The sequence below is a fragment of the Manis pentadactyla genome, chromosome 12 (assembly GCF_030020395.1).
Source record: "Manis pentadactyla isolate mManPen7 chromosome 12, mManPen7.hap1, whole genome shotgun sequence".
Classification (NCBI taxonomy): domain Eukaryota; kingdom Metazoa; phylum Chordata; class Mammalia; order Pholidota; family Manidae; genus Manis; species Manis pentadactyla.
In genome coordinates this window covers 67,156,883-67,184,293 of record NC_080030.1, presented here as the reverse complement: position 1 = coordinate 67,184,293, position 27,411 = coordinate 67,156,883, and the positions used below count along the sequence as shown (strand labels likewise).

Here is a 27,411-nt window from a genome sequence, read left to right as displayed (position 1 = left end):
TTTGCTTTCTTTGTACAATTTATTTCTAGTTTTGTGCCTTTGTGGTCTGAAAAGTTGGTTGGTAGGATTTCAATCTTTTGGAATTTTCTGAGGCTCTTTTTGTGGCCTAGTATGTGGTCTATTCTGGAGAATGTTCCATGTGCACTTGAGAAGAATGTGTATCGTGTTGCTTTTGGATGTAGAGTTCTATACATGTCTATTAGGTCCATCTGTTCTAGTGTGTTCTTCAGTGCCTCTGTGTCCTTACTTATTTTCTGTCTGGTGGATCTGTCCTTTGGAGTGAGTGGTGTGTTGAAGTCTCCCGAAATGAATGCATTGCATTTTTTTCCTCCCTTAATTCTGTTAGTATTTGTTTCACATATGTTGGTGCTCCTGTATTGGGTGCATATATGTTTAGAATGGTTATATCCTCTTGTTGGACTGAGCCCTTTATCATTATGTAATGTCCTTCTTTATCTTTTGTTACTTTCTTTATTTGGAACTCTATTTTATCTGATACTAGTATTGCAACACCTGCTTTTTTCTCTCTGTTGTTTGCAATGAAATATCTTTTTCTATTCCTTGACTTTAAGTCTGTGCATGTCTTTGGGTTTGAGGTGAGTCTCTTGTGAGCAGCATATGGATGGGTCTTGCTTTTTTTATCCATTCTATTACTCTGTGTCTTTTGATTGGTGCATTCAGTCCATTTACATTTAGGGTGATTATTGAAAGGTATGTACTTATTCCCATTGCAGGCTTTAAGTTTGTGGTTACCAAAGGTTCAAGGGTAGGTTCTTTACTATCTTACTGTCTAACTTATCTCGCTTATTGCACTTTTATAAACACGGTCTGATGATTCTTTTTTCTCTCCCTTCTTATTCCTCCTCCTCCATTCTTCATATGTTGAGTGTTTTGTTCTGTGCTCTTTTTAGGAGTGCTCCCATCTAGAGCTGTCCCTCTAAGATGCCCTGTAGAGGTGGTTTGTGGGAGGCAAATTCCCTCAACTTTTGCTTGTCTGGGAATTGTTTAATCCCTCCTTCATATTTAAATGATATTCATGCTGTATACAGTATTCTTGGTTCGAGGCCCTTCTGTTTCATTGCATTAAATATATCATGCCATTCTCTTCTGGCCTGTAACGTTTCTGTTGAGAAGTCTGATGATAGCCTGATGGGTTATCCTTTGTAGGTGACCTTTTTGTTCTCTCTGGCTTCCTTTAATACTCTGTCCTTGTCTTTGATCTTTGCCATTTAATTATTATGTGTCTTGGTTTTGCCCTCCTTGGATTCGTTGTCATGGGAGTTCTGTGTACCTCTGTGGTCTGAGAGGCCATTTCTTCCCCTAGTTTGGGGAAGTTTTCAGCAATTATTTCTTCAAAGACACTTTCTATCCCTTTTTCTCTCTCTTCTTCTTCTGGTACCCCTATAATGCGGATATTGTTCCATTTCGATTGGTCACACAGTTCTCTTAATATTCTTTCATTCCTGCAGATCCTTTTATCTCTCACTGTGTCAGCTTCTCTGCATTCCTGTTCTCTGTTTTCTAGTCCATTAATGGTCTCTTGCATCTCGTCCATTCTGCTTTGAAGTCCTTCCAGAGATTGTTTTATTTCTGAATTCTCCTTCCTTAGTTCTTGCATATTTCACTGCAAGTCCATCAGCATGGTTATGACTTTTGTTTTGAATTCTTTTTCAGGAATATTTGTTAAGTCTATCTCCCCAGGTTCCTTCTCAGGGGAAGATGTAGAAGATGTCGAAGATGTCTGGGTTAGTCTTGTCTGGATCAAATTTTTTTGCCTTTTCATGTTGATAGGTGCAGTGGAGTGCTATTGACTCATCTGTCAGGTGGAAGAGCCAAGACTCTTTCTGCTTGCTCCTGGCCTTTCTTTACTGGGTCAACTGCAACCCCTAGTGGCTTGTGTTGGGCCATTGCGTGTAGACTGGGTCTCTGTATCTTACCCGGCCGGTATGGAGGAAGCTCCCTTGCTGTGGGCGTGGCCAGCCTCAGGCTGCTGCTCTGCTATGGCAGGGCCCTGGAGGGGTAATGGACCGGGGGCTCTTTGGCTGTTCACCTCCGTGAGGGGTCTCAGAGCTGTTGCCCAGGGGGTTAGTACACCCAGAGTTCCCTGGAATTTCCAGCTGCTGGACGGTGACCCGGGATGCTTCCGTCCTGCTGTGGGGTCCCTGTCCCTTTAAGACTTTCAAAAAGCACTCGCTTTTCTTTGTTCCAGGGGCGCCGGCTGAGGGACCCACTCACAGGTCTTTCTGCCCTGTTTCCCTAGTATCCAGGGCCCCACACATACACTGTGTTTGTGCTCTGGCCCAGATGGCTGGGGCTGGGTGTTCAGCAGTCCTGGGCTCCCTCTCCCTCCCGCTCCAACTCCTCTCCTCCCGCTGGGAGCTGGGGTGAGGGGCGCTCGGGTTCCGCTGGACTGGGGCTTGTATCTTACCCCTTTCACCAGGCGCTGGGTTCTCGCAGGTGTGGATGTAGTCTGGCTGTTGTCCTGTGTCTTCTGGTCTGTCTTTTAGGGATAGTTGTATTTGTTGTATTTTCAAAAATTTATATGTTTTTGGGAGGAGATTCCCACTGTCGTACTCACGCCACCATCTTGGCTCTGCCTCTACGTCAAGGAGATTTAAGTATAGTTTTGAAAATGAACATGACTAAAGAAATGTTAAGTTATATTTACCATATTATTTATTGGTCATGGTCAGGAAAGAGGCTCAGTCTATTAAAAAAAAGATTTTAAAATGGAAGGTTGAGACTAAGTATGAGCTTTCTGATGAAGTTAACTGTTTTTCCAGATTTTAAAATTCATTAGAAACCTTATTTACAAGGTAATCAATGGAAGGGTTTTTATATAATACTGTGAGGTAATGTATACAACAAGCAGCAGATGGTCTACTGAATAATTAAACACCTTTCAACTTCACTTGGATTTCATTGAACTGACCTAACTGCCCTACCTTTATCTGCTGCATTCCAAACAATGGGAGGCCTAATAGCTGACTCAGCTGTCAGGGTAAAGTTGAAAGGAGCCACAGATTATTTCATTACCGTCCTCATTTGGAGGTAAAGAAAGTTAGGTCTATAGGAGTGGAATTCAATTATGTTAAGTACACACTGAAAGTTAATGAAAGAGCAATAGTTAAAGCCTAGTTTCTTAACTTCCAGTCCAGTGTTCTTTCCATGCTGCTAATCCTGCCTTCCCCAAACAATTTATTACAAAATATTTAAATTGAACAAAAATAAATTTTCTTGAATTATCCAGAACAGTGATTCCTAGTATTTTTGGAGCTATTACTTCCTTATTATATTAATTGTGCTGAATCCTTGAACAATATATATGTAATATGTTATTCTCTCTCTTTTTGTTTTCTTCTCTTTTTCAAAATATAAAACTCTGAAATTAATTTGGTTTTGAGATTTGAGGACTTTGAAATATTTCCAATTGAAAGTAAACTCTTTCTGGTAAGAGATTGTGTTTTCTCATGTTTATGTCCCTACCAATTAACAGAATGCTTGGTTCATAATAAATGTTCTCTGAACTAAATTAAACTTGGCCAAACTGATACAACTTACCTTAAAGCCTTAGTGAAATTATGCTTTGAAATCACCTACTCAAAGAATGTTTCAGTTTTCCACTTTGTGCAGGTAGACACCATCTGAATTGAAAGTAAACTCATCTACTGAATCAAGGATAGCATTGTCAAACAGGAACTTATGGTTCTTCATTATTTGTTAGGTTTTTCATTATTTGTGTTGTAATTGCTAAATGCAGTCTTGGTACTGATATGTGTTTCCCTCATTTTAATATAATTAGACTTTCTATAATTTTTTTCTAGCTGTCCTCTCAGTGGGCTGATAACTCAATGTTATGAATTATTTTACAGTGTCTGTGTTTTGATTCATCTTTTAATGTCTATACATAGTCTTTTGGCCTTTGAAGCTACAATAACTTCAAAGAAAGCTTAAATACATGAAGAGGTGTAGAGGTTCAGTGGTAAAGGGTCTCCCCTATTCTTAAAAGTCTGGATAAAAATGATTAGATTTTTCTTTTTGGTCTTTAATAAGTATTAAATTCAAAAGGCTCTTTTGAGGAAGTCCTTCCCCCATAGTTTCCCTTTTGGACCCCTGCCTCATTCAGCATGTGTGAACTGTGTACAGTTGTGATGATGTAGCAGATGAGTGAATTTACACTTAGGAGAGCAAACCAAGATATGGGCCTTACAACAGAATTTGGGGAATTGTGAATCTAGAGAACACAAGAAACAGTTCCCAGAGCTTTGAGTCTTGGTATTGGCCATAGCTCATCCAGGTACTTAGGGCTTTGGGGCCACAGGAAACATATAAGCGCCTGTTAGAACCAGTCTCAACTACACTTTCACCTGAATGGCTGGTGAAGGGGACAATGACTTCACTCCAGGTTTAATTGTTTGCAGACAAATGTATACCAGGTTGCTGCCTTATTCAGACAAATAAAGCAAACTAAATAAATTAAAAGTATTGTTTATCTTTTGTACTTCTTTCTTTTTTTTTGCAAAGCACACATTTTGTGACCTAGATAAATTTGTTTAAATGATATCTGCTAATACATTGCTTTCTTTCTGGTATTATTTCTTGTTCAGTCCTTATGGAAACATTGTAGATTCTTATATGTGCCTTCTTTATGCTTGTTGAATGAATGAATGATCAGAACTATAACATGTAGATCTGTAACATTTCTCAGAAATAAATCTTCTAGTCTTGTCCCCTAATGCTATAGGTGAAGTCTAGAGAAGCTGCACAGCTTCTAATTAGTAGAAAAGGCAGGATTAGTGTCCATTTCCTTTGATTCCCTCTACAATATGTTTTTTATTGGAAAAAGTATAACTGCTGTTAAATTGATAGATTTTTTATAACTCTTGACTCTGGGATTGAGGGTTTTTGTTAGTGTCTAAGATTTAATTACCCTAATATAACTTCCAACCGCAGAAATATCACTTAGAGTAAGTATATGCCATAACCCAGAAATTCAATCTTAGTTATCTAACCCTAAAATAACACTTTTATACGAGGATTCACAAAAATGAATGTTTATTCCACAACAGTTGTAACAAAATCCTGCAAAGAGACTAAGTGCATAGGGACTGGTGAATGAATCTTAAATTTTTATTCTATGAAATACTTTGCAACAATTAAAAAGAATAAGCTATACCTGTATTTGGCAATAGCATCAGGATTCTAAGACATTGTACAATAAAAATATTGCACGTAAAACACGTGTATGTGTAAAAAGTATATACAATAGTTCTGGGTCTATATGACATGTATGTAAGAGCATTAACAAAAGGTTGGAAATAAATATGCTAAATTTGTGAGAGAGATACCTGTGGGGAAGGTGGGTCTAAAAGTTGAAGGTGGCTTTCAAAGGTGGCTTGGTTTCATCTCCATATTTAAAATTTATAAAAAATAGAATGTGTTCATTAATTACTTGTGTAATGTAAAAATAATTAAAGCATATTATCCAATCAAAATTTAATGTGCCTCTGTTTTGACATTACCTTACACCATGGGCTGAAAGAGAATATGCAGATATATAAGAGCAGGTCGTCATTCTAGGCCAGCTCATGTTCTTTAAAGGAGGTAACATAAAGAAGTCATTGATATTTAATTACTGTAGGGACCAAAGAAAATTATAAAGGATGAGAGAGCAGTAATGGAAGAAGACAGTTAAATCAATCATATTTTTCAACAAAGTGTTAATTTAGTTAATGAGAAATGAACTTTTTTCAAGTCCAGATAAGTGATTTTCAACTATTCACTGTATCATATTCTCTGAGAAAGATGAAAGTTTTCAGGCTTTGGCTATTCTGAAATATTTTATCTTCTGTTGCTTCTGTGCTTAATCATTTTTTATGTTTTGATATCAGTGGAAATCAGAGGTAATAAGATAAGAAATCAGGATCAGAAAAAAAGGGGGTAGGGTATTTAAACTTAGGGGAAATAGTGAAGTATATAAAAATGCTAAATTGTTGGTAAGTATGAGTGGTATCTTGATTGAAATATTTATCTTTCAGCACTGAGCCTGCTGGTGGCAAATACTACATCATCTTAAAATGAAGCCTTATTTAGGAAGAAAAACTTCATGAAGTTATTTTACATCAAATATTTTTCACAGCAAAACTTTTTTGGGTTTGTTTATGGGAAGTTATGTCATGTGGAGGTTAAGATCATGGGGCTTAGTGCTTAGATATAGTTAAGTTTTAAAACCTGATTCCAACACAAGTTGTAAGATCTTGGGTAAGTTTCTTAATACATCTGTGCCTCAGTTTACTCTTGTTAAAGGCAATAATAGTGTCTACCCCACAGGTGGCTCTAAGGAGGCAGTAACTGAAGTAATGAAAGAAAAGCCCTTAGCTTAGTAGTGCTCAGTAAGCTAGAGAAGAGTTACTTTTTTCACACTCAAGTGGAAGTTTATAAACGTAACCAGACAGAAAATTGATAGCCTTTTATCAGTGTTCTGCAAAAGAAAGTGTAGATTATTTAGCTCTCTAGTTGATTTGATGGATATAAACATGAACAATGTGATAATTTAATCCCCAGGTGAGCTTTTCAGGTTTTAGGTAAGAGCAGAACAATCAGACATTTATCTTGGGTCAGCCAGGCCAAGGAGAAAAGGAGAGTCAGGACACCATCAGGGACAGACTGGAGATAAAGGTGATAGCCCAGAGATGATGCGTGCTCGGTGTTCTGTCCACAGGGCTGCCCTCTGTTCACAGATGATAACTGACTTCTGTTGGCAAGGAATAGGGGAGGAAATAGACTGAAGTAGATAAAAGGTGTCAGTGCTAAACTACACCACAGCTGCATGCTACCTTTAGAACTGCCCCACCCCTCATGAGCATATCTATCACAAGTTTTACTTTAAAAAAAAACAAAAACGAGAACAACATGTATCTCAGCCATATGGGCAGATTATGGTTTTATCCACCTCTTCGTTATCTTTAAGGTGGTAAATTCCATATGTTTGAGTTTCTCTTTGTTAAATAATTATAGTTAGGGAGGTCTCTCATTTAATTCCTATTTCTAAACACACACACATACTCCCTGCCTCCCATCCCCTTACCCAGATGTTGCCAGTTTAGGAAAAGTCTTTAAGACCACATGCTTTTCTTCTAAAATCTGAAGGACTACTGGAACTTTTTAAAATTATTTTTGTGCATTGATAGACTGATTTCTACTGCTTTCTTTACTAGAAAGAAAAATATCCATTCATCATCCTTTGTAAAATAACTCCCCATAGATATGAATTTATTCAAAGTCATTTGTCAAGATGGTAGTTGAAATCCAAGTCAAGAACTCAACATTCCCTTTCTGGTCTTAATACAGCCATTGTCATAAAATAAGCCAACATGAGTGTACATGTTAACTCTTAGTCCTCAAAGTGGTTTCACCTGGGGAAGATTTAATGTTTGTATTAGGCACTTTATTTCCATAATACCAGTTATTTCATAGCTACCTAGCCAGAAGAGTTTGACCAGGTAGATACAACTTAATCAAACGTTAGGAAGTCATGGGAAGTCATTTATCTTTTTAAATTAAACAGTTTCTTCTTACCAGCTTCATTTATTCAGGATTTTACCAATGGCTTTGGATTTTTTTCTATCAGCCTTTCTTCAAGAGTTAGAATGACACAGAATTAAATTAAAGCATCTTTCATTTATTATAGAAATATAACCCTTCAAATAAAAGTCTGGTTTAAAAAACTGATCATCTGATCTGTATAGGTTTTAAAAAGCAAAATGAATTATGTGGTTATTAATACCAACTGCTATTCTATACCTGGGATTGCAAATGCTAACTTGCTATATAGTCTGTTTTGTTTCTTTTTTTGTCTTAATTTTCAGAAAGTGAAGAACCAAATTTAATGTTTAATATCAGTAAACATAGGCCAGGTGGTTGATATATTTATTTCATTCCCTTTATACATTTTTTTTAACAGATCTAATTTAAGTCTTATTTTATATAGTTGTCTTTTGTGGTAATAAATTTCTTCTTACAAGCTGGCAGGGTATTGATTTTATAGAGGATAAATAATGAGTTTTGCAATTTTTTACTGCAAATTTCTTCCCTTAAACACAACAGGATGCAATCTAAAACAAGAGGACTAAATAACTTCTAGCATCCCTTCTTGATCTAAATTTCTATTATTATGATTGTATTTCTGAACATCTGTATCCAGACTTTCCATTGGAACAATGAAAATTGGTTTTATTCTAAGAGCTTGAATAAATTCTGAAAAATTCTAATCATTGAAAGACTCATGAAAGAGATGCATTTTTAATATTATGCAGTCATACAGTGTCTTATAGTTCAAAATCAAGAGATTTGGGATACATTTTCAGGAAAGGAAGATCCTTGCTTTCTTGAATGGCTTTCTATAGCACCTCACTCATCTACCTTACACTGCTTATAAGTTGCATTTGTCATCATGGAAATAGGATTTACTTCAATGCTAGGATTATTGTATAATGTTGAAAAGGCATGGTCTTTTTTAGAGTAAGGGAGGTACAGTTCATCTTTATTAAAGCCTTGAGTTCGACTACTGAGTTAGGGATGCAAAGTCATGTAAAGCAGTGCTTCTCAAACTTTAACATGTATATGAATCACTTGGAAATATTGTTAAATGCGTATTGTGACTCAGTATATCTGGGGTGGGGTCTGAGATCTCATATTTCTAATAAGCTCCTTGATGGTACAAATTCTATTGGTCTGGGGATTTAGCAGAACAATGATGTACAGAACTCCTATATTTAGATCAAATAAAGTTAATATTTTTCATTTGAATCCTAAAAATGTTTGTAGGTCACTTTCTTTCATGAACTTCCACAAACTAAAAGTATTAATGGCAAAGGTGTGTGGTGCCAAGCTACTATTCTCAGCCATAAATTGTTCCTTTACTGGAAGGATTTAATTTGATGCAGTAAGTTTATATGCTTTTCCTTTTGAAATGTAGCTGAGAAATTGGCATAAGCTGCTTATATGTGGCTATCCTAGAAATATTTCATGGAAAATGAATTATTATTTATAAGGTCCCATTAAATCACAGAGTTAATGTGAAGGCTGAGATTATCACCCCTGAACTAAAATAATTTTGAGATGTAGCCTCAGTGTTACTATTAATGATGATTTTATCAGATGATATCCAGAGTATGACTTGGAATCAACTCCCTTATCAACAATGAATAATATATAAACAAACAATGTTAACAATTATTAAAGTACTTCAAAGATAATATGGATAGAATTTCAATATGATTCCAATTAAGACTGTCCTTGTTTGAATCTAATTTTAAAAACTTTTCTTAATTTCAGAGGGGAATATCAACACTCAATACTATTTTATATGAAAATTTAGGCATAAAAAGTTAAGACCAGTGAGTAAAGAAGATGTATACAATGGAATATTATTCAGCCATGAAAAGAAAATAAATCCTGTCATTTGCAACAACATGGATGGATCCAGAGGGTATTATCCTCAATGAAACAAGCCAGGCAGAGAAAGACAAATACCAAGTGATTTCACTCATTTGTGGAGTATAAAAACAAAGCAAAACAGAAGGAACAAAATGGCAGGAGACTTATAGACATGGAGAAGGGACTACCAGAGGGGAGGGGCTAAGGAGGGTTGTGTGGGGAGGGAGAAGGGGACTAAGGGGCACAATATATCACAACATAGGTAGGTCACAGGGATGGCAGTAGAGCATGGAGAATACAATGAATGACTATATAACATCTTACTATGTTAATGGACAGTGACTGAAATGGAGGGGTTGAGGACTTGATAATATGGGTGAATGTTGAACCATTGTGTTGTGTATTTGAAACCATCATAAGATTGTAAATCAATGACACTTTAATAAAAAATATTAAGGCCACAGAAGTTGTCAGGAAAAGAGCTGAGAATACAGCTGGTAATCTCAGAATTGTGTCCTCCACCAAATTCTACAAATAAGTTTTCCTCTGAATAAAACATAAGTGAATCAATTCTCTATTTTTTCTTTCAGATTTATTTCATTCAATCCAAAACATTTATTAAAAGTCCACTGTGTACTGTGAACTCTTACTAAGTGTTTTGTGAAAAAGGACTTGTATGAGAAACAAACAAAAACAAAAAAGCAAAAACAAATTACTAAATGGGATTCTGCTTCTAGCTAACATTGGGCAATAGAGACCAGATATACTCTCCTGCCTGAAAAAACAATAAAAGCGGATGTAAGATAGGGGACAGAGTTTCTCATATATTGAACATCAGGTAGCACAGGATAGTGATTCCTGAGAAAGAGGAAACACAGGACACATGAACTATGATTGCCTCAGCTCAGTGTCTGATTTCAGACAATGGTGTATGGAAGGCGAACCCAGGCTGAGGGTGGTTATCTTTCAGAGTTGAAGAGGTGGAATTGGTCATCTGGGGAGCCAGAGGGCCTTGATGTTGCAATGCAGATTCCCTGCTCAGAGAGAACTACATGGAGAAAGAGCTCCTGAAATCTCCAGAAGATCCCTTCAAGTCTTCAGTTGGGTACAAACCAGTTTATGCATGTAAGGAGACAAGAACCCCATAAAAAACCATAAAGACCAATCACCAAGGTTGGCACATAGCTGAGAGTAGCTCATGTTCCTATTCATGGGGTTTAGTCATAATTCAAGATACATTAGATAGAATACTCAAAAAGTTATTACCTCAATAATGGGGCAAAATAAGCCTTAGACTAATGACTTCTCTTTAATCATGTCTCATAAAACTTAATGGAAAGCCTCCAAAGGATAAACTCTTTCCAATTAACAATGGCCAAAAACAAAGTTCAAGAATATTAATAGGAATGTACAAATATCCATTATGCCCCAACAGGGCAAAATCACAATGTCTGATATCCAATCAAAGATTAATAGGTATGCAAAGAATCAGGGAAATAAGACCTATTGTGAAAAGAAAAAGCAATCAATAGAAACAATCCAAAATTGACACAGACAATAGAATTAATTGGTGATGCCATTAGAGAAGTTACTGTAGCTATATCTCATATGCTCATGAAATAGAGGAAAGACTGAGCATATTAAGTAGAGACATAGGGATATAGAAAAGGCCCACATCACACTTCTAGAGATGAAAAATACAGTATCTGAGATGAAATGGGCACTCTATAGAATTAAAGGTAGATGAAACACCAGAGAGTAAAATCAGTGAGCTTGAAGACGTAGCAATAGAACTATGCAAAATAAAACACCAGAGAGGAAAAGGACCAAAAACAAGTGAACAGAGCATCAGTGATCTGTAGGTCAGCTTCATGCCACCTAAGCGTATGTGTTATTTATAATGCTAAAGGTGGGGTAGGCAGAAAAATTATTTGAAGAGATGACTGAAATGTGTCCAACCCTAGAAGTGAAATAGACCTCAAGTGCATAAAACATTAGGAAAATTACAACACAGACATCATAATAAAAATACTTAAAATTACTGGAAAAGAGAAAAATCTTAAAAACAGACAATAAAAGACATTTTTTACATAGGACAAAGTACAGCAACTTTTTTAAAGAAGCCTGTCCATCTATAATTCTATACCAAAATTTGCTTTATTGCTGAAGAAAAGCAATCTTCATTAAAAGGTTTGGAATCATCCAGGAAAGCATGGGCTTTGTCTGGCAAATCTTCCAGGTGATTATTTGTAGTCACTCCCTCTTCCTTTCCAAAACTTTTCCTTCCTTTCTTTATCAATACAAGGTTGGGAAAAAGATATTAAGGTCTGATTCATAAAAGAAGATGTCCCCTCCTAGGTATCAGAGTGGTGCTTAAAGTCTAACCTTTGGAAATTGTTTGTTCTTAGACATTATCTCCCTGAAGTTCTCTTCTTCAACGTCAGTTGCTCTGCCCCACTGCTGACCACAGTGCTGCCCACGAAGCTACTTAGAGGGTGAGTGTGTTTATAAAGCTACTCAGGACTCACTGGAGAACCTCAAAGGTTGGGAAGGAGAAAATGAAAAGATGCAGAAGGGGGACAGGCTTTACTTATTTTGGACAAGATGCATCTAATTCAAGAAGCCCAGAGAAATATTAGTGCTAAAGATTATATTTCAACTGCTGAGATGCTTTAAATTAAGGAAAACAATTTTTTTGTTGTTGTCATTTGCCTTAGATTTATGGGCTAATGTTAATTTTTTCACAGCCTTTATAACTCCTATGAAGTTAGTAAGGAAAATTACACACACAAAAAAAGTGTCCTAGTTGGGTTAAGTTTAATTCCCATTTCCTAAGGAAATTTTTAAGGGGCTAGCCTTCAAGTCCAATGCTCCAGGAACATCTGAGAAGTTCCCCTTTTAAAGACTTCTACCTACCCTAAGTTCCATCAGTGATGCTTGAATTATGTTAATAAGAGTTTGCCCCAAATCAAAACAACCTAATTCATTTTATGAAATAACTTGGCATTTATTATATTTATCTACAGTTACTGAATAATTCAGGACCATAATAAATATCTACTATGAATAACATAGTATATATGATGAAAATGTTACTGGAGTCCCAGTAAAATGTGTATTTTCTAATATAAAGAGAAAATTCTAGAGATACTAAGATCCCTTGTGCTAGAAGTTATAAATTCATTTTTAAATTTTGATGATCATTTCATTTTAAATCTCTCTTCTTCAATAGTATCAATCTGTACATAGAAGCAACTTACATGAAAGTATATCGAAATGCTAGCAACATTTCTTATGTATGTTGTTAAAAATAAAGCTTATTTGGCAATTAAATCACTACATACCTGTTAATCACAAAGATATCTTCCTTAAGTTTTAGATTTCTTTAATTTCTTTTGTTGTTTTTACCAGATATAGGTAAAATTTAAGTTTGAGGTCATGATATTGAACAGAGGAGAATATTGGTCAGTGTTTATAAATAAATAAATAAATAAATATTGTTAAGTAGAAAGGAATGAATTGATTTACTTATACATTTATACAAACAATATTCATTGAATGCCTACTCCAGGCCAGACACTTTGTTGACGCTGTAACAGTGGATGGCTAAATGATTAGCAAATTTTCTTTATTACTCCTAAAGCAAAGTTGTTTCATTTACTGAAAGAAATTAGAAAAAAAATACTATTATGGGATATAAGAACTTTATATTAAGAAACTTACACTACAAGTAGGAGACACCATACATAAAAAGGTTTTAAAGACATGCCAAAAACTTAAGAGAATATTTTTCTTTTAATTTAAAATTGCTATATTTCTCAAAGATATGAAAGAAATGGTATAAAATTTGGATAGTAACATGGCGCATGTTTGAATAAATTGATCAGAGATGGAAAAATTTCATCAATAGTCTTCCATAAGTAGATTATTTGTGAACAGGAGTTTGAAGAAATTAAGTCAGTTGCTTAAGGGTGGAAGGCAGTAAAAATAAACATATCCCCCTGCACCAATTGTGAATGTTGCAATAGGGAAGTCACATGGAGTGGCAAGTTGATTAACTTGTCTGGAAAACAGGATTTGTGTTGGGAAACGGTAAGAATTGAAGTGGCTGGATATGGGGGTATAAAGTGACCTAAATGTTGGGCTGAGGAGTCTGGACTCAACAAGAAAGTCAGTTTAGGGTTTTATAGAATTTTAGAGCAGGACAATCCTTTAGTCTTATACCTTCCAATGATAACATGAAATACTTTGTCAGAAAATTTCTACTTTAATACTAAGAGGAAAAACAGTCTGTTCCTCTTCCTTCTGCCTCTCACTCTACAGCTTCTGATCTTCTGAAAACTAGTCGTGCTCCAACCTTTTCATCGCCCAGCCTCTCCCCTGGAGGATGTGGGTCTGTGGCCTGGTTCCTGCCTCACAGCAGGAGCAGCGCCCCCAGCAGGCAGCTCAGTCTCCACCCTCTTCTGCCAGAGGCCACGATCCCCTCCAAGCTCTGTCTCAGGGCAACTTCCTTCAAGGCCACCCAAAGACGGATTCTCCTCTAAGCTGTTCTAAACTTCGGCTCAGTTCTGCTGCTGTCCCACTGCCACAGTCTGGGATCCTCTTACTGTCATCACCCAGAAAATAACGGATGGAACCTTTGATAGAATTTGTGGCTCCTGTTCTATTATGAGTTCTATTATGAAGGGAGAAAGGCCCAGAGTGTGATGTTAGTTCTAAGTTCCATTTGACTCTGGCAGCTACTCAACCATTTCTCAGAGTGCCTGTTGGCTGGAGGAGGAGGATGGGTTAGCACAGTTAGAATCAATTTCAGCATTTTTTTCTCTCTTTTCTAAGGGTTTTGAAGATTGTCCTCTATAACGCATGGCTTGGGAAGCTGGCTCAGCATCTGCAACAGACTCACAAGGTGTCCCTCCAGTCCTTCAAAATCTCTTATTTTTAAGGAGGTGTAACTCCAGGGGGTGGGGGATACCCTGGGGCAAAATACCACTGAAACCAAAATCAGTCAAAGGGAGAAATAAAGTTAAGAAACCCGTTTATTTCATTCAAGCAGTCCTCCCGTCTCTCTTGACCAGGCCTCAGCAGAAGAGAGCTCCACCCACCCTCTCCAGTCCAGATAAACCACCCCACGCCCTTGTAAATTACCTATTGATATGTAGATGGCCACTTCTCTCCACCCCTTGAAAAACCTACTGATGTGCAGATGCACTAAAGCCAGGTGAGAGATTCTGGAAATACTGCAATTTTACCCACTGGAGGGATGAAATACAGTCATCCTGCAGACTCTCCTTTGGTATCTGGGAGCCACATATGTCTTCTGGAATGGAGGGTGGCTGATGAGGAGGAGTGGCAGATCCCATTTCCTCTCTTCTGTGACCAGACTTGATACTATCCAAGGTACGTGACTTCTCTCCATTGCCTTTTGTCCCCAAGGATGGAGAGCCACACCTAGGGATGTAAAGTCTCTCTGGGTAATTTTAATCTTCTGATTTCATATGTCTTAAATTTCATGGTTGGAAAGCTTTATAAACATTGATGAACTTCATATTTTTATAGATATCTAGGTTTGCCAAAAAGACCTGAGGAGCTGTCATCTGCCAGTGTTATCCAGACTAGTTATACCTGTGGCCTCAGCCAACCTTACTTGTAGTGGACTGAATGCCAGTCTCCAAAAAGATGTGGCCAAGATCTAACCCTGGTACCTGTGAAGTGACCTTATTTGGAAAAAAGGTGTTTAAAGATGTAATGAAGATCAGGAGCCCCAGATGAGATCATCCTGGATTAATCCAGCGTGTCCTTCTAGAAAGGGGAAAATCCTAACAGTAAAGGAGAAAGTAAAGAGAATATATGAAGGGGGAGGCAGAGATTGGAGTTATGCAGCTGCAAGCCTTGGAACACCAAGATTACCTACAACCATCAAATGTTAAAGAGGAAAAATAGGATTCTCCTCTTCTCCTCTAGAGCCAATAGTTGGAGCATTGCCCTGCCAATACCTTGATTTGGAACTTCTGGCTTATAGAACTATGAGAGAATAAAATCCTGCCACTCCAAATCACTAAATTCATAGTAATTTGTTACGGCAACTCTAGGAAATGAACACACTAGCTTGCAGAAACATGGTGTAGGCTGATAGTGACTGCTGTCTGCCTCTGCTGCTCAGTCAAGTCTCAGCTAGCCTGGCCCTAAAGGGAGTGAAATTAGACATCTTCTGAAATCTTGCAGCCACATCCCTTCTCTCACCATTATTGTTCTCTTCTCAAAATGCAATCTCCTGCATTTAGTCTGTCCCATACCTTACTTCTTGCTTCACCCATGATCCTAATTCTCCATTTCCTCCAAACAGAGCTAGCTACATAATTAATTTGTGGGGGCCAAGTGCAAAATCAAAATGGACCAGCAGAGCACTAAGCCAAGTACAGGGCCTTCTTAAAAGTAGAGCCCTGGGCTATTGCACTGGCTACATACTCACAAAGCCAGGCCTGCCTCCTAAATTTATCCACTCTGACCTTGCAGAATCCTTGTTCAATACTGAAAAATTCCACTACCTTCATAACTTAGTTATACTATGCTTCCTCCATTTTCTTGTGTTAGGTGGAAATCAGTTTTCTTCTGGGAACAGTTTCCCATAGATCTCCCTTCAGTACAGAGGCTTATTAGCTCACACCCTTGGGCCTCAGGCGGAAGCACAGGCATCCTTGAAGTTGCCCTGTATTGTTTCTGAACTGTGTTCCAGCTTTTATACTAGCCCTTGGTTCATTTAGACTCTTGCTCCCCAGATACATACTTTCTGCCCCAACTCTGCACAGTCATCCACCAGTTTCAGAACATTCCATCACACTCGTGGAAGTCTTTGGAATCTGACTCACTCCCTCTCTATCCCATGGCATCACTCATGGTGGCTTCTATGTCCACACGGGTAGCTTTTCCAGTATCTTAGTCTAGAATTTCTTGATCTTCATCCTATGTTAGCCTGTTCCACTCACAGCTCTTCCATAAACCATGACTTCATTCTACTACCAAAACTTCCAAGAAAAGTACACCACTTTGACTGTAATTTCTTATATTTTTCTCATTTGATTGAAATTTGTAGTTCTTTGACTTCATTTGATTGAGATTTGTAGTTGACTTTGTTTTCTTTCCCTTTTCATGTCTTCACTTATTTTTCTACATTGTCTTAAATCAACCTCACACCCTTGTCCTTCAACTGCTCTCTTAAAAATGACAGCCAAGTTTTCTCTTTTTCTTTCCATCAAATCACTTGGCAAAACCCCTATGTTGGATTAAACTTTCTACATTTAGACTCACGTATTTCACACAAATTCACATGAATTTGTACTTCTGTAGTAAGTACTTCTGTATATTTATGGTCAGGTTCTCTCTACCATTCCCAACAGCAGCCACTGCAAACCTTTAGGTGATTCACCTGGTTCATCACCTCCCTTATTTTCTAGTAGAAATGAGAGACTATCAAAAATATTCAACCCACTGTAAACAGACAAAAGCATATTATAAATAGTGTTTTCTTAAGTTTTATTTTGTCTTAATTGATGTAAATGAGATGATATTTATTCATATAAAAACTGTTTAGTGAATACCTATTTTGTACAGGTCCTATTTTGTACTAGGCCATGAAGATTAAGCCTTCAAGAAGCATACATTTAAGTGGTTCTGATGATTTCAAATATGTAACTCAAACGTGTATCAGTGAGAGCTGATAGTTTTATCAAATTTACAAAATACAGGTTTTACTAAAATTATTTTTGTAAAATAAGGAATGCAGTTGCAGAATCATAAAAATGCTATCATGGTGACATAACTTATAAATACAAACATTTTAGCATCACTCTCTAATATAGGCTCTCTAAGATAAACAGTTCTTAGAATAATTCACCTTAGATAATAATATTACATACTGTTACATAATAAAGTGATAATAGGTCTTAGAAATATATTTGATGTCATATAATAAATTTTGAAGTTATACTGAAAATATAAATAACCCAATCTCTTTAATATTTGTATGATCATAGAGAAACTATGTGTTTAGAAAATAAAATATACCAGTTGGCGTTTAGAAAAATCACAAGCTTTATTAACAGAGTGTAAGTTTAAAAATATCGATCTACCTTAAATGCAGAAAAACCTAAGTTCAAAAACTGATTTGAAGTCTTCTTAGCTATTTCATGTTATTCAAATTATCGAACTCTGATGGGGCTCAGTTTATTACGTGAAAATAGAAATGATTATTACTACATTTTGGGGGTAGAAATATTAAATAATTTAAAGAACTTGATTGTAGCACCATAGACACTTTAAATATTTTCCTGATTATATTTTCATATTTCACATAGCCTTGGCTTAAATAGAGAATTTAGAAGTAGTCAGTAGAGAAGTGGCAGGTTTCATAGGCCTTGGGTAGGAAGCCAGAGCAGAGTATCAAACAGCACATTGGTGTTAAGAAGACTTTGAACACTAATAATTATTTTCAGGAAACCAGAGGAGATCTCAGGACTTCAGTGAGGACAAACCACCTCTCTAGAAGCAGAGAGGAGCACTAGTATTCAATAATCAGTAGTTTATTGTCATCCATTTAATTTGGCTTTGAAAGCATACAGTGAGACCTTAATAGTAAAGACCTGATTTTCCTTCATGAGAACCTGAAAGTGAAACTTGACATTCATTGTTTATGCTTTTCATTGCCTGAAAGTTGTCAGCATTGCATGTTGCTTCCCAATCTGTTTAAATTATCTGCTAATAAAAACGAAGACCCAAATTTCGGTGCAGATAAGAAAACTATGCACATTCTTACCTTCTCTAAACAGCCACGATTCGCTCAAAATGCAATCTTAATGACACTTGGACTACAAAATCTCGCGGCGCGCACAAATAGGTCGGACGGACCAGTTGTTGTGTCCAGGAGCTCGGAGAGAAGTGAAATTCCCTCTCTTACATCAAGCAGATTCTTACCAGAACCTGAGCAGTCACTAGAGGGAACTGAGAGTGGCAGGCGGGGAGGACACGGGTTTTGTGATGATCACTGATGACTGGTTGTCTGTTAAGGCGCACGTAGGAACAAGTCTTGCCCAGGGCGCCAACGGGGAAGAGCCACCGTGGCCCTTGCCCCTAGAGCTCGCCGGTGGCCGGGGCGGCACTGAGACCCGGGCCACCGCGGGGGAGCCGCGCTCTGCGCTCGGGGGCGGGTCCCGGCGGCCGCTCCCTCCGCCCCCGGAGTCGTCGCCACCGCCTGGCTGCGCTCCAGCCCACGGCTCAGACACGGCAGCGTCCCCGGGGGCCGTAGAGGTGGCAGGAGCTAGAGCCCGCGTCGCAGCTCTCGGCCACCGAGAAGCCGGGCTAGCCGAGCGCCAAGGGACCAGACACGGCGGGCGGCTCTGCACGCGGCTGGTGAGTGTCTGGCGGAAGGGTAGCGGGAGAGGCTACTGCTGGTGCGAGGATGGAGGACCGGGGCTTGGGGAGTGGGGGGAGACTGAGCGAGGGAAGATGTGGTAAGTGCAACTTTCCCATTTTCTGCCCTGCCTGCACAGGAGTGGGGAGAATTCAAAGATGCCCCTTTTTCTAGGGCGACCTTATCATCAACATGCAAGCTAGGGTACTTTTAGAGTGAATGGGGTGCTCAGGTCAACCGGCGTAACCAGGGAGATCTGGTCACTGCTTTTTGCTCACTCTGCCCTGAAGGTGGGTATCGGTGACCTCTGCCAAGTTGCCGAGCACGTCGCCTCTCTCACCGCAATGCCATTTTCCTTGCACTGCGCGTTCCGAGCCCCAGGAAGTGCTTGTGGCCCGGGTCCAGCAGAGACCCGAGTTCTAACTGGCCCTGCCAGCTGTGTGGCTTTAGGCAAGTCATCTCACCTCACCAGTCTCCGTCCATTCTTTGATAAAATCTGTAGATGATTAGACAGGATGATCCCAAGGATCAGTCCGCATCAGCTATTGCATTTTCCCTGAGCCTATGACCCCAGAGGGCAGCCAGGGAGGGACCTGGTGTAAAGTGGTCTTAGGGACTTAGGGGACAGAGGGCGTATGGCTCCTGACTCCTGCTGCAACCTAGGGAAGCTCCTGGAAGTGCCTTTTCAGGACGGGCCTCGGCTTTGCCAGCTGCCCCTGCGGGCAAGTCCCTGCCCCGTGAGGCTGACAGGGGGGCCAGGCCCTTCTTCATAGAGCTCATCCCAAGGAACTCAGCAGATCTTGGTTCCTTTGGAAAAGCGTTTAGCACAAGGAGGCACAAGGCAAACACTAATCAATAAATAGCCAGTAGGGAGTAATATTAGTGGCTTTGAAAGAAGGTGGAAATTTGAGGCCAATGACCACATAAACATTCATCCAGGAAAACTACAAAACAAAAGTACTCACACTAATGGTTTGGGTACTAAAAACCTGTTGGATTAGAATTATTCTGAGCATTGCATTTCTCAATTTCTCTAGATTCAAAATCCACCTGTCCACTTTTATCACTTGACAACATGCTTTTCTTATTGACATTGACACACATTTAAAAAAAATCCTTCTGGGATTTAATATTCAGAAAGCTCAGAATTTGGATTATTAAAATGAGATCTGACAGGAAGCTCAGAAATTGGATTATTGAAATGAATCTGACAGGAAGTACTGTAATGGGGTAGGTTATGGATCAAAGATGTTATTAAGACCAGGATCTTGAAAACCTTGTTTCCTGTTAGTATGTCCTGTGGTCAGTGGCCCTCTACTGATTCTATCTCAAGAAAGTTCATTTTCTAAAAAGGTTTTAGAAGATTGAATTGTTCCATTCTGAAGCAAAGTATGCTTTGAAAAAATTTTTTGCAAAGAATTCTTAGTATTTGACTTTTTAGTCTTAGCTTTACTATAGCTTTTCTTCAACAAAATATCAAAGGCTAATGGAATACTTTATGTAGGATATTTAAAAATGTGTCACATTTCATTTTTGTTAAGGTATTTTTTTCTCCTTTTTTTAGTCACTTTTAAGCTGCAAATTTAATATTTAGGAATTTACCCCTTTCAGTGTTTTTAAAGAAATTTTATCAAGTTGTAAAACCATCACTATTATTCAGTTTTAGAACATTTTCACCATTCCAGGAAGGTACCTCATGCCCACTTATAGTTAATCTCTGTTCTCATTCTTATATTCAAGCAACCTCTAATTTACTTTCAGCCTCTATAAATTTGCCTTTCTGGACATTTCATATGAATAGAATCTTAGAATATGAAGTATTTTGTTTATGGCGTCTTTCATTTTAGCATAATGTTTTTGAAATTCATCCAGGTTGTAGCATATACCAGTATTCCATTCTTCTTTATTGTTGAATAGTTTTCAATTTTATGGATATACAATATTTGTCTACCTATACACCAGTGGATGAATATTTGGGTTGTTTTCAATTTGACTATAATGAATCATGATGCTAAGAACATTTACATGCAAATCTTTGAGGGTATATGTGTTTTCATTTCTCTTGGGCAGATATTTACCAGTAGAATTCTAGGTTTTATGATAAACTTATGTCAACTTTTTAAGAGCCTGTTAGAATAATGTTTATGTAGAAGTTATATTATTTACAAAATGTAGAAAATTGAAGATAAATAAATGTTTCTTACTGGGTCAAATGTGGTTTAATAGATGTAAATACTATGTAGAGAGAAGGCTGGAAGAGGAAACCCTTGACTTCTCAAATTTAGAGTTCAAATACAGCAAACAATTTTGAAAAAAATTATCAGAGATAAAATATTTTTTAAGGACAATTTTTTTGGAGGAGATTTAGATTCACAGCAAAATTGAAAGGAAGGCACAGATTTCTCATATGCCTCCTGTCTGGGCACATGCATAGCTTCCTCCATTATCAATATCACTCACCAGAGTGGTACATTTGTTACAATGGAGGAATCCACATTGACACATTATAACCACCCAAAGTCCATAGTTTCTTTAGGGCTCATTCCTGTATATTCTGTGGGTTTGGATAAATGTATAATGACTTATATCCATCATTATATTATCATACAGAGTACTTTCACTGTCCTAAAAATCCTCTGTTCTCTGCCTGTTCACCCCTTCACCCATTCTTTTTTTAAATGCTATGTGAAAGTAAATCAGATTTAATTATGACTAAGTTTCCTTCAGAATCTGAAAGAAGTCAGTTTAAAAATTGTGTTTTAAGATGTTAATGAGACACAGAACTGAATGGTTTGGTAGTAAATTCAGTGGCTTTCCCATTCCTTTAACCCAAGATTTTAATTGAGTTAAAAAAACATTACTGTCTGAATATCAAAACAAAAACCAAACAACCTCTACTTTAAATTCTATGCTAAAATAAGTTTCCTTAACCATGATGCTGCATAATTCTTTCAAATAGTAATTAAACAAATTCTGTTGTTAGATGTGGACATCTTTGGCCCAAGATTGAGTGATTTACATGTGCAGAAATCTCATATTGTGGATATCCAGGGCTTCTGTCTTCCTGTTTTAAAATTTCTGCCATTAGTACATGTTCTTCTCAGTCCATTGGTTTCAGAAATTTTCATATTAATGTGCTCTATGTAATTTTTATAAGTCATTATCTGTTAGTGACATTACATAAAAGAACTCCAGGTGAAGCATATAACTGTACCCAGAAAACCAAAAGTGGTTATTATTACTTTTTCTTGGAATGGCAATTGATTTTGAGAACTCAAGTAGCTGGTCCACTTTTTATTCAGGTGAGATTAACTTTTCATTCTAGATCTCCATGACAAATGGCTAGCAGTTTTATGAATCTTCTTATGCAAGTATGATGCATGCTATGGGCTTTATAAATCAGAGCCGATGTGTGTTCTCCAGTCACTCCTATTCTTAAAAAGTGATGGTGTCCAAGAGTTGGGTGCTTGGTTGGAGGAGAAGCTCAGAGCTGCCTAAATAAGATGGAAGCAATTCAGATTTGTATAAATTCCTGAACAGGCAGAAGTAATCTAACCTAGAATCCTAGATCAACTAGAATAGGATTTCTCAGTCTGGAAAGGGGGCCAAGGGAATGGAGACGCTTTAAGGTTATGTAGTCTGAAGTCAAAGCAGTTTGAACACTTGTTTGGAGGAGCAGCAGAAGCATTTATGTACAATGTAAATGGAACTAAATGACCTTCTCTACCTCTTGGATTCTCCCGCCCTATAGTCACCACCTCCTGTCAAACCCTAAGATCTATTATGCTGATGGCAAAGAATCCCCATTTGGGAGTGCGGGAATCAGCGTTGTTAACTGAGGTCCAGTGTGATGTTTTCTGGAATAAAACCATGGAAGACAGGAAAGAGTTAAACAATCTTCCCAAGCATACTTATATTTAACTGTGAAATGATTTAATTCTAGACTAATCTTTGGGCTGAGCTAATATGTCTCAGGAGAAAACACTATTCTCTAATTGTGTGCGTGTGTGTGTGTGTGTGTATGTGTGTGTGTGTGTAACTAATGACAATGTACAACTCTTGCAGGTACATTAGTTCATTATGTTTGTTTATTTTAAAGATGAGAATAAGTACTTCTATCATGTAGTCTCTTGAGCCAGGTATAATATTAAATCTCAAAACACTGAAATAAGCCCTTTTTGTCTACCTTTCCCAGAGAGACCTTGAAATCTAATTTTAAAAAAGCTGAATTATACATATGGTGGATTTTGTCACATTCTGAAGGTTTATAAAGAGTCTATCAAGCCAAAAGAGGCCATTACAAGACCAGGGCTTCCACAGAAACTATTGCCTCTTATTTCTATATCCCTGAAGAAGGTTGTCTATCATAATTGTGTATGTTGCAGTAAAGAAGCAGAACTTTTCACTGAAAAATAAAAAGCAACTCGACAACTTTTTAATATTCCATGAAGCTGTATGTATGTACCTATATCACTTTTATAGCTCAGAAGAGGCTGGATTTGAGGGGTATTGGACAGACTGTTGTCTGTCAGCCAAGCAAGAGATACTAAAGAGTAAGTCCGGGATTAGGGATGAAGTATTAGAGATGAATGAGAGATTTCAAAGTCTAGAAATACCAGGAGCCAAAATGATCAGGCTTGATGATCATTGAGATATAAAATCAAAGAGAGATGGGAATGAAGAGTGCTTCTCATATCCATGGCTTAAAGTTGAGGGCTTTCACTGCCTACAAAGGTGGCCATATGAGAATGAAGGCAGACTTGGTGGACTTACTGGGTTGGATAATGTCTCCTCAAAATTCATGTATTTCTTGGAACCTCAGAATATGACCCTATTTAGATATTGGATCATTGCTGTTGTAATTGGTTAAGATGAGGTCATACTGGAGTAGGGTGAGCTTTTAACCCAATATGGCTGGTGTCCTTATAAGAAGAGGAGAAATGACATACAGAGACACATAGAGGAAAGACACACATGTGACAATGGAAGCAGAGATTGGAGTTATGCAGATGCAAGGGATTCTGAGATTTTCCACCCACCATCAGAAGCTAAGAGAGAGGGTTGAAATGGATTCTCTTTCGGAGTTCCCCAAAAGGGAGTAACTCTACTGACACCTTGATTTTGGATTGCTGGCTTCCTGAACTATATGAGAATAAATTCCTGTTGTTTAAAGCACCTGGTTTGTGGCAGTTCATTATGTCAGCCCTCGGAAGCCAATACAGTGCATATGGGGGAAGATAATGAGTAAAAGATGAAAGGCTGTGTTATACGAAGCTTAGGAGACATAGATTTAGTTGACATTGGCATCCAGGAGGTAGATGTAATGATGAGACTGCCTACAAAAGCACGGAGAATGAAAAGGGAAATGGAAGAAAACTGAAGTCTGAGAATGAGTTTTCCTAGGAGCCTAAGAAGAGAAACTGGAAAGGCATTGTCATAGCAACAAGAGCTTGCAGAGCTTCAACATGTGTGGCTTAAGCAACAGGTCATAATCATCAGAAGCTCTAGTAAGAGAAGGGCTGACAGGGCCTTTTATTTGACAAATGGAAAGGAAGAGTAATGGCTGTATGATTGGCAGGTGAGCGCTAAATCGTATGGAGTGAGAAATGTGAAATAAGGAAATGGGGTCAGCTAGTGTGAAGTATTCATGTTGGGTGGGTAATGGGGTCAGGACACAGGGCCAAATTAATTTGTATTTAGTGTTTCATGGACAGCTTTGGTTCTCTCTTTAGATGCCATGAAGGACCAATTAGTGTGGGAGAGACCAAAGGTACAGAAAAGATCATTCATGGAGCTGATTTCCAAAGGAGGAAATGGGTTTGGGGCAAAGGTAGAGACTTTAAATGTATAATATATTTTACAATCCATAAAAGAAACTTGAAATTTGTCTAAGAGACAGTAGCTATTTTTTCTTTCCATGGAAATGATCATACCTATTCAGAGAAAGGAAACTACTATTTGCTGAGCAACAAACCAGGTCCAAGCTAGGAGTCCTATTTCCATTTATTCTCCATCCTGTCGTGGTAGTTTTATGGCTCTATTTTTCCAGATAACTACGTAAAGAGAGTACCTATCCTAAGTCCTTTACAGAAAGTGTTAGAGTTGAGGTAACAAATCAAGTCTGATTGGTGTCTAAATTCACAGCCTTTCTACCATTTTAACTCAAAACACTTCAAGCTCATTCACTCATATGGGACATTTGTAAAAGTCACTGCTGAGCATGACACACACCCAGTGCCCATCCTAAGTATCAGTTGTAAAGATGGTTACAACAACGAACAAAGTGATAAGGGGCAGTGCAACCACTGTTACCTGATGCAGTTGAAGTCCATATCCACTGAACCAGGTATAGGTCTAAACCAGGTCATTTCAGGTTTTCCATTCACTTGTATCACACAGATTTGACAGTGTGGAAATGGGAGCAGTCTGCAACATGCAGGGTGGGTGGGGGGAACAGTTTTTATTTGTTTGCCTCAGGGAGGAGTGGGAGAAAGTTTTCGGGGGAAGTGAGGATTCCTTTTCTCACAGGGTAGATCTGGGTCAGTTGCCTGAGATGTTTGTGGACTGTTGCCAGAGAATATTAGGCTTCACATTAAACTCAGTATACATTGTCCCAACCTATACTGAGAAGTCCATGTTTTTGGGTGCTAGGTTTGAATGCTTTGAAAGGTAATATATACATTTCAGTTTTAATTGCAAAGAAGGAGGAAACAAAGCATTTTTAAATTCAGAGATATTTATTTTTACCAACTCTTTAAAAAGTATCTCAATTTATCCTAATTTTTTGAAAATTTCTTATAATATCCATCAGTAATTTTATTAGTCTTAATACAATAATCAATTGGTTCAGTTCCTCACTTTGTAGGTTTTGTCTCAATATGATTCACCTGAAATACGGATTAATGAAATATGGATTTTGACAAATGACAATAGTTTAGGTGTTATTGAAAAATATCTCAAATTATCTTACAAAAGGATTGTTATGGGTTTACTTTACTTGTTAACTTTCTTTTGGATATTTTTATCATAAAAATATCACTATCATTACATAAAGCCATTACACTATCAAGAACACTTAAAGATTTTTTAATTTCAGTTCTAATATTCAGTCATTATCACTTCAATATCGAGTCTCTCAGTCTTATATGTTTATAAGGATACATTTTTATATCAATGCAATAATCATGTGCAGTTTTATTTTACGTTTTCTTCCTCTTAAAATTACTACTAACAGAATAAAATGAATAGGAAGAGCAAATTTTAAAAAGTAAGATTTTTTCTAATTATGTAAAGTAACCCATGAAATGGTATTTGGCTAGATAAAATTTAAGGGTATGAACCAGAGAGTTTTCCAGTTTACTGAGAAGCTGTATTTTAATTTTGCTCCATCCTGTAGTAATCATTGATTTAACAAAGAAATGAGAAACAAGGAAAAGGAAAACATACCCAAACTATTAAAATACATTTCTTTAAATGTTAACAATGTTCAACTGTAGACTTCAGTTTTTCCATGGACAATATGTACTTGCTGTTGTAAATTTTTCACCCAAAACCACAGATGTGAATATATAATCAAGTGATTTTTTTTTCAATCTGTTCCTTTTCTCTACTATCCATTATTACATTATAATGAATTATTTCACATGTTCTCTGGACAGGTAATGTTTGCCACTTAAAATTTCACTAAGTTTTAAACTTTAAAATATTGAAATAGCTTTTTTGAAATAACATACATTGCAATGAAAATCAGAAATTTCAGAATTGTATTAAGCAAATAAGATGAGCCTATAGCTCCACCACTAGTTATAAAATTCTTTGAATATATGTAGCTTTTTAAAGACAAGTAAAATATCATATGCCCCATATCTCCTTTACTAAATAATCTCATTTTTTCCAAAGCAATACAGCATGTTTTTAGACACTGTGTAGTATTCTGTTAAAATTTTAACTGATCTCTATTGGTAAATTTGAAAAATATTCCAAAATTTGATTTTATAAATAATACCATAGTAGATGACTGTTCATAATCTTTATACATTGTACAAACCTATTGAATGAATTCCTTTGAATACATTTCTAGACAAAGAAATGCTAGGTCAAAGGATATTCACTTTTTAAATATTTTTGATACATTTTGCAAAATTTCTTTTGAAAAGCCTATAGCAATTTATACTTAAAATAGCATTTTTACTAATATACTAAAATGGTTTCAAAAATTTTTAATTTAGAAATCAGTAGGAAAAGATAGCTCATTATTTGTATTTCTTTGATTGCTTTTGAAGCTGAATATTTTTAGTTAACAAATATGTTTATTAGATAACTTTGGATTTATTTTTACAAATTGCTTTTTTATATTCCTTGCCTATTTTTAATCATATTTTGTTTCAAAAGTGTTTTATTCATAAGGATATTAACTCTTTGTATGTCTATTATGTTTCAGTTTTTAAATCTGATTCTTTTTTGCCATGAACTAGTTAGGGAGGATTGTTTTGTAGAATACTTAAATTTTATGGATGTCAAATCTGCCAATTTCTTCTCAAATAGTTTCTGATTTTGTTAAGCGTGAGAAG

The 27,411-nt window shown here is 37.1% G+C and overlaps 1 protein-coding gene across 2 annotated transcripts in view; it reads left to right on the top strand.

The window, feature by feature from the left end:
* The first annotated feature begins 18,319 nt into the window (after window positions 1–18,319).
* Window positions 18,320–27,411, top strand: part of PKIB (cAMP-dependent protein kinase inhibitor beta) — a 116,194-nt gene continuing 107,102 nt past the window's right edge. The window contains exon 1 of one of the 2 annotated variants that reach the window (XM_036903923.2): window positions 18,320–18,840. In XM_036903923.2, the coding sequence (XP_036759818.1) occupies window positions 18,469–18,840 (372 nt within the window). In that variant the 5' untranslated portion in view covers window positions 18,320–18,468. The remainder of the gene's footprint in view (window positions 18,841–27,411) is intronic. The other variant, XM_036903924.2, reaches the window with a different exon arrangement.